This window comes from Myotis lucifugus, unplaced genomic scaffold, assembly GCF_000147115.1.
Source record: "Myotis lucifugus unplaced genomic scaffold, Myoluc2.0 scaffold_397, whole genome shotgun sequence".
NCBI lineage: Eukaryota > Metazoa > Chordata > Mammalia > Chiroptera > Vespertilionidae > Myotis > Myotis lucifugus.
In genome coordinates, this window is record NW_005871445.1 from 784,175 (window position 1) to 792,668 (window position 8,494).

At 44.8% G+C, this 8,494-nt stretch overlaps 1 protein-coding gene across 2 annotated transcripts in view; it reads right to left on the reverse strand.

Annotated features, from left to right (window-relative positions):
- Positions 1–8,494, reverse strand: part of RALGPS1 (Ral GEF with PH domain and SH3 binding motif 1) — a 228,297-nt gene that overhangs the window by 184,203 nt on the left and 35,600 nt on the right. For both annotated transcript variants that reach the window (XM_023743512.1, XM_023743513.1), the window contains exons 2-3: positions 3,583–3,704; positions 377–484 (exon numbers count right to left, since the gene is read on the reverse strand). In XM_023743512.1, the coding sequence (XP_023599280.1) occupies positions 377–484; positions 3,583–3,639 (165 nt within the window). In that variant the 5' untranslated portion in view covers positions 3,640–3,704. The remainder of the gene's footprint in view (positions 1–376; positions 485–3,582; positions 3,705–8,494) is intronic.

An 8,494-nucleotide genomic window follows, 5' to 3' on the forward strand; every position in this document is an offset into this window, starting at 1 on the left:
TGGCTGCTCCTGCACCCCCCCCCCCCGCACTGGGGATCAAGCCTGCAACCTGGGCATGTGCCTTGGCCGGAATCGAACCCGGGACCCTTAAGTCTGAAGGCTGACGCTCTACCCACTGAGCCAAACCGGCCAGGGCCCTCCCTTTCTTGAAAGTTCCCCCCTTTTCATATGTTGTGAATGCCTCCCAAGGTAGTTCGTTTCTAGATTGAAGGCACCCTGTCTAATGCTGTGTGGTACTTCATAAAGAATATTTTATTCAACAATCCCCTATTGTTGGGCATATGGGTTTTCTCCAACCAGAGCAAAAAGCCCTGAGCAGTGACCCCTTCTAGCACCCACTTGTGGACCCAGCACCCATGTCAGTTTTGTTACTTACAGCAAACTCCTCGGGAGTCACTTTCAAGACGTCGAAGACAACGGCATCGTAGCTCTTGCTGGCATAGTCGCAGCTCTGGCCCTCCAGAGAGTCTGAGCTGCTGCTGCCCTGTGGGGACCGGGAGAGACGTGCCACCTGAGCAGTCTGGCTGACTTGAGTCACTGCCTCCCACACCTCAGAACTGAGGAGGCAAAGAGTGACAGACTGCATTATGATAAAAGCTTGTAGTGTTTAGTGCTTCACTCTGTTGCAGGCACGGTGCTAAGCACTTTATATGCATCATGTTAACATCTCTGAATACACACTATTACTATTCCCATTTTACAGCTAAGGAAGTAGAGGCAATGTTACTTCCCCAAGGTAGCTCAGCTAGGAAAGTGAAGAGCCAGAAAGAGAACCTGGTTTTGTATCTACCTGATCCCAGATCACTGCACCCCACCTGTTTCCAGCTGGCTGTGTGGCAGTGGGGTCAAAAATACAGCCCACTCTTCCTTCAGAGGGAACCAGCCTTCCCATCTTAGGAGGCCTGAGGAGATCACCTGTTTCGTTACATCTTTCAGACATTACCTGGTTTTACCTTTTTATTTTTTTCTACTTGAGTTCATTGCAGGAAATTGTTACACAAAATGCTAACCGAGCTCTTAAGGCTTATTTCATGCATTGGCCACTTGGAATTCAAGCCTGTGAGCTGATGAGGTGAGAGGTAACCGACTGGCATTGGAGACAGGCGTGAAAGTTATATTTAGTAGCGTCCCTTGTGGGGAAGAACACTGTGAGTCCTGCAAGTAAAGTGTCTCCCATAAAAAAGCAAGTTAAAACTCCCCAATTGTGGTTGGTTGCATGAAAAACCCAACACTACAGGATCCCAGAATGCTGAGCATACCTTCTCCTCAATTTTATTTCATTTCATCAAATCCTATTTTGGGGAACCAATCACACTTACCACCCAAAAATTGTGCCCTGTTCATAAATGGTTCTATTCGTCTCAATCCACGAAGAGGGATTTTGTGGTTTCCATTAACCTCAACATCTTGGACTGGGATTTAGAGAATATGCTTTTATTAATTCCTCTTTATTTCACTCTTTCCAAAATGGCTATATCTGGAAAAACTTTGCAATCTTACTGGAAACTAGATTGTTTTTAGGCCAGTGAGGGGAACCAATAGTCAATATTTGAAAATGTGAGGTTAAAAGGAGGAGCAGAAACTAAACCTGTAGATTTCAGTAGGAAATCTATTGAATCTGTGTCATTTAAAGGCTTCACAAATGGGTCTACTATACCCAAAACCCTAAGAAGATCTTAAGAAGCAGGGTCCCGTGGTAGTTAAGGCCAGCTCCACACCAGCTGCTGCCCAACCTCAGGTGAGTGCCTTCATCTTACTGAGTCCCAGGCATCTGTAAATGGCACTGTTGGAACCTACTGCCCAGGGCTGCAGTGGATTATAGAAAATGAAGCTCACAGAGCAACTGGCAGAATCCTCACCCCTCCTCTCCCCCCGCCCGCTCCCTGCCCCCCCCCCCCCCCGGGAGATGCTGGTTCTAGGGCTCTAGGGGTTTGGGTGGGCTCGGGGGTAGCTAATTTAAAAGTTGTATGGGTAATGGGACAGTCTCCCCTGAGGAAAACCTGTGTTACACTTTTGAAAAATAATGAAGACTAACCGTCAATGCCCCTGGACCTGGCCATCTATTCTCCTCAGCCCTGTACACTCCCTGAGCAGAGGAGGACCGTGCATCACGCATGCCCACACCCACCTTCCAGGAAGTGGCACAGCAGGTGACAGGGCAGGTTTTCTTCAGGACGGTAGTGTCATCACTGTCAGAAGCACACCGGGTTGGGTCCCGCAGGCCTGGCTTTGAATCCCACCCACCGCTGACCAGCTATGTGAATCAAAGCCAGTTTATCCACCTCTCCCTGCCTTAGTCTCAACAGTCCACACCTCATGGGGCTTTGTGAGGACTAAGTCAGATAATGTCTGTGAAGATGCAAAAAATAAGCCTGGTATATAGTAAGCACTAATCATGGGTGTGGATATGTGTAAACGTGTCATTCAGTCACCAAAATTTATTGAGCACTTCAATTATACATGTATTCATTCATTCAATCAACAAATGTTTATCGAGTACTCACCATGTATCTGTATACACACATATGTGTGCATATACACAGTATACATGTATGCGTGCGTGTGCACGAATGTGTATATACAAGGAGAGTAGAGAAGAAAGAAGTTTTACTGTAGGTGGAGTGTAAATTGTAAATAGAAACAGAATTCTGATTCCTCTAGTTGCCAAACGGCCCATTCCTGGGCTTCAGGTTTTATAACTTTCCTGTAATGCCCACTGCATCGGCCCCTAACACGTGCTCAAACAAGGGTCCTTGTTTAATCAAAAATTACCCCAAATACATTCATTGGTGGTGCTGGCAGTGATGATGCAGTAACTTTATTTAAACCTATATTGGCACCATCAGAAAAATTTAAAAGGCACCCACAAGTCTGCTTTTCAGAACCAGAGATCAAAATAGGAAAACTTTCTAAAGGTTTATAAGAAATGAGCTAGTTCCTGTGAATTTCTAGCTGATTACATAGGATCGTTTCAAAAGCCCAGTTCCACTCTAAGGGCCCTGTGAGCTCAGGACACTGAGCATGGCCAGTTAGTCACAAGACCAGGCGTTACAACTGGATGTGGTGGCATCCCCAGGCCGCAGATGACACCCACTCCCCTGCGTGCCTCTGTTACGTTACTGAACTTGGAAAGAAAACTCCCAAACCCCCGGGGAAAGGCCCAGCCCAGGACACTCTCAGACCACCAGTCCTCACAGCCATTTCCTCCTGAGGAAGGTAAATAATAGCACAGGCCAGTTGGAATCAGTTCTGTCTGACTTCATTCCGGAATGTGTGACTTATTTATAATCAGCGGCGGCTTTTCTGGGGAAAGGTCTGATCTCTTCGTGCACCAACATGGAATGTGGCACTTGCTAACACTGGACCGAGCAGCTATTTGTTTTTCTTTGAAGAGAAAGACTTCAGAAAACATATTGGTCCTCAGGACTGACTGCCTCCCAAATCTCACGCCCGGCGTGGCCAGGGCCTCGGGAGTGCTAAGAATGGTGGTATTCATGGAGCCCTACAGCTTTGCTGCTCATGACTCAGCTGGAGCCTGGCAGCTTAGCTGCCCCCACTGTCAGATTCGCGCAGTCTCTGTACCTGTGGAGTGGCGGAGGTGACCAACACACTAGCCATCAGACCATTCCTCTTGTACATAGTCTCCAGGCCACAGGGAGCTTCAGGGCAGCCTCTGTCGGTGACATAACCCGTCAGGAGAAGTCCTGCAAGGCAAAGGAGCTCATAAAAACCAGCCCTCAAAGACAACTAGACCCCACCCCTGGGGAAAGGTGTGACAGATTTGAGCAGATGACCCCAGAGACCTTTAAAGAAAGATTATAAGCTGGTGGCCTTTGGGCTAAAGGTGGCCCACAGATGTACTTTGTTGGGCTTGCACAGGTTTTAATATTTTTTAAATTAACCACCAATGTTTAAAACTTGAACGGTTTCATGCAGAATCCTGGATTTCTGACATTTCTTGAAACTAGGAATACCTGGCAGTACCGGGCCCACATCCCTGCCTGCCAACCATCAGCTGCGCTGAGCAGTGGTGGCCCACCTGGCCCTTGCAGGCACTAGAGTTTGTGATCTTTGTTTTAAAGTGGAGGCAGGTGAAGAAGAAAACGGATTCTGCTGTGTCTGCCTGTGCACCAGACCATGTCAGCAGCAATAATGTGGAGAGCAGCTAATATTGCACAGCACTTGCCTGGTGCCATGCGTTTTACACACCTCAGCTCATCTAGCCCTCACTGCAGTCCTCGGGCAGGCCCTACGATTACACCCACAGTGCACAGAGGAATCGGAAGCACGGGGAGCTAACGTGACTCACACTTTGGTGCCTCAGCTCATGCTGTCCCCCATCCCGTCAGCATTCAAGATCCTACTCAGCTATCATTTCGTCTGGTTATCATGCCTGGCCCACCCAAAGCAACATCAGTTGCTTTATACCAATGTGTGTGTACACAATTCTAGCACAGCATTTATCACATCACCAAACATCACAGAACTGTAGCCACACCAGCTTTTTTGCAGGAAAGTGGCGAGGAGAGTAGGGAGAATGTAATGGGGGGCAGGGGGGAAGGAGAAGGCAAAGGTTCCAGCTGGAAGCCAACTGCAATTTCCCAGGCAACAGATGAGGAGGGTCCTCTGAGCTAAGTTTGTAGCAGTGAAGTCAGAGGGAAGGAGACAGACCGAAAGGCTGTAAGGGCAGGAATTCAATAGGAATTGATGAGGGCAGGAGGGAGCACAAGCCGAGGATGAATGGTTTCTGGCTGGAGGTACCAGAAGGATGATGGGGAAGGGACAGAGGTGCGGGAAAAGATGATGAATTTAATTTAGGACATGCTGGGTCTGTGGTGCCAAGGACATAATCAGTCCTGGTAAGCAAAGTCAAGCCCAAAGGTCACTGGGAAAGATGGAAAACAAGGAGGTACAAGTCTGATCTTGACTGTCTGTGTACCCACTATGCTTCCGGCAGCCTGAGCTAGAAAGACAGACAGAGCTTGTTTCCGATCTCACTCCTGTATGTCTCGCCACTGACGAAAACAGACTAATTTATGGGCAACAATTCTCAGACAAGTGATATTTCACATGCTAAGAAAAAAAACAGAACCAAACAGAATGGAAGATCCTTTCCAGGGCCCAGAGAAACCTCCACCCATCCACCTTCAGTCCCTGAGGCTTGGCCAAGCCCCAACTCCTGGCCAAGAACCAGACTCCCAACAAGGTCAGCCCGGCCCAGCCCCTCCCTAAGAACCCCTTCCCAACCCCACGGGTGGGCCCCTGACAATGGGAGCCAAGCCTCCCAGGTTGGACTGACTGAACCACAGTGGCCACCTCATTCTCCTGGGAACTCGGAACCCGGAGATGCCAATCTGGTTAACCAAACAGAGGTGCTGTACCCTTGGGAGCAGATGTTGGCCAAATCCTGCTGGGTGCAGGGACAGTCAGTCAGAAGGAGATGCACAGAGAGAAGCTCAAGAGACAGCCGTGTCTGAAAGGGGAGGAGAGCACGGGGCCTGGTTCCCACTGCTTTGTAACAAATGCCTCTTTTTCAGTGTCAGACAGATTTCCAAAGACCTTGACCAAGGCTATTTCCTAAACCTCAAGGTCACACAGGGGCCCATGTCAATGGGGGAAGATACATGCCACCATCCATCCATCCACTCATTGAGCTCATGCAACACGCAGGCACACTTGCGCTAGGAGTTCCTAACCGTTGTGTGCCTTGGACCCTTTTGACTGGTGAAGCCTCGAGGACCTTTCTCACATAAATGTTTTTAAATGCGTAAAATTATACAGGAAACTGATTACACAGGATTTCTCAGGAGACCAATTATATAAAAGTACAGTCATTAAGTTATTTTTAAAACAATTGCTATGTAGTAAGAAAATAAATTTTATTTATTTATTTATTATTGCATTAAAGAACAAGATCTATTGGTGGATCTGGAAACTACCATAATTTCAAAGCAGTATAAGCACAGGCATTCTAAGATACCCACAGCTAATATTTGATAGGAAAATATTTGTGATTTTTTTAATATTCATTTTATTTTATTTTTTTGTTTTATTGCTTAAAGTATTACAAAGAGTATTACATATGTCTCCTTTCCCCCCTCCTTGACATTCCCCCAGCCTCCCCTACCCCCCCAGTGTCTTATGTCCATTGGTTATGCTTATATGCATGCATACAAGTCCTTCGGTTGATCTCTTACCCCCCACTCCCGCCCCCCAATCCTCCGCAGCCTTCCCGATGTAGTTTGACAGTCTGTTCGATGCTGCTCTGCCTCTGTATCTATTTTTGTTCATCAGTTTATAATGGTCTTTATTATCCATAAATGAGTGAGATCATGTGGTATTTTTCTTTCATTGACTGGCTTATTTCACTTAGCATAATGCTCTCCAGTTCCATCCATGCTGTTGCAAATGGTAAGAATTCCTTCTTTTTTACAGCAGCATAGTATTCCATCGTGTAGATGTACCACAGTTTTCTAATCCATTCATCTGCTGATGAGCACTTAGGCTGTTTCCAGATCTTCGCTATGGTAAATTGTGCTGCTATGAACATAGGGATGCATATATCCTTTCTGATTGGTGTTTCTGGTTTCTTGGGATATATTCCTAGAAGTGGGATCACTGGGTCAAATGGGAGTTCCATTTTTAACTTTTTGAGGAAACTCCATACTGTCTTCCATAGTGGCTGCACCAGTCTGCATTCCCACCAGCAGTGCACGAGTGTTCCCTTTTCTCCACATCCTCTCCAGCACTTGTCGTTTGTTGATTTGTTGATGATAGCCATTCTGACAGGTGTGAGATGATACCTCATTGTTGTTTTGATTTGCATCTCTCAGATGATTAGTGACTTTGAGCAAGTTTTCATATGTCTCTTGGCTTTCTGAATGTCCTCTTTTGAAAGGTGTCTATTTAGGTCCTTTGCCCATTTTTTTATTGGATTGTTTATTTTCCTTTTGTTAAGTTGTATGCGTTCCCTATAAATGTTAGAGATTAAACCCTTATCGGTGATAACATTGGCGAATATGTTCTCCCATGCAGTGGGCTTTCTTATTGTTTTGTTGATGGTTTCTTTTGCTGTGCAGAAGCTTTTTATTTTGATGTAGTCCCATTTGTTTATTTCCTCTTTAGTTTCCAATGCCCTAGGAGCTGTATCGGTGAAGAAATTGCTTCGGCATATGTCTGAGATTTTGTTGCCTTTGGATTCCTCTAGTATTTTTATGGTTTCCCATCTTACATTTAAGTCCTTTATCCATTTTGAGTTTATTTTTGTGTATGGTGTAAGTTGGTGGTCTAGTTTCATTTTTTGCATGTATCTGTCCAATTTTCCCAACACCATTTATTGAAGAGACTGTCTTGACTCAATTGTATGTTCTTGCCTCCTTTGTCAAATATTAATTGAGCATATTGGTTCGGGTCAATTTCTGGATTCTCTATTGTATTCCATTGATCTATATGTCTGTTTTTGTGCCAGTACCAAGCAGTTTTGAGAACTGTGGCTTTGTAATACAGCTTGATATCAGGTATTGAGATCCCACCTACTTTGTTCTTCTTTCTCAGGATCGCTGCAGCTATTCGGGGTCTTTTTTTATTCCAGATGAATTTTTGGAAAGTTCGTTCTAGGTCTGTGAAATATGCTATTGGTATTTTAATGGGAAGTGCGTTGAATTTATAGATTGCTTTGGGTAGTATGAACATTTTAATGATGTTGATTCTACCAATCCATGAACATGGTATGTTCTTCCATCTGTTTATGTCTTCCTCTATCTCTTTTTTCAACGTCCTGTAGTTTTCTGAGTAGAGATCTTTTACTTCTTTAGTTAAGTTTATTCCTAGGTATCTTAGTTTTTTTGGTGAAATGGTAAATGGGATTGCTTTTTTAGTCTCTCTTTCTGTAAGTTCACTATTGGTGTATAGAAATGCCATAGATTTCTTGGCATTAATTTTGTATCCTGCTACATTGCCGAATTCACTTATCAAGTCTAATAGTTTTTTGACAGAGTCTTTAGGGTTTTTTATGTACAATTTCATGTCATCTGCGAATAAGGACAGTTTTACTTCTTCTTTTCCATTTTGGATGCCTTTTATTTCTTCTTCTTGTCTAATTGCAATGGCTAATACTTCCAGTACTATGTCGAACAGGAGTGGTGAGAGTGGGCATCCCTGTCTTGTTCCTGTTCGTAAGGGAAATGGTTTTAGTTTTTGCCCATTGAGTATGATGTTGGCTGTGGGTTTGTCATATATGGCTTTTATTATGTTGAGGTATGATCCTTCTATTCCCACCTTGCTGAGAGTTTTTATCAAAAATGGGTGTTGGATATTTGTGATTTTTATTGGTGACAAAGTCCCAGATACTGTAAAATATTACTGTGATTCACTGTTAGTAACTGAGAGAAATGAATATACCTCAGTTAGAAGTTTGTGAAAATAAAGATGCCATTTTCCCCCATTCAAATTCAGAGATGCCTGGTCGAGAAGCCCTGTTCCAGGCACTGAGACC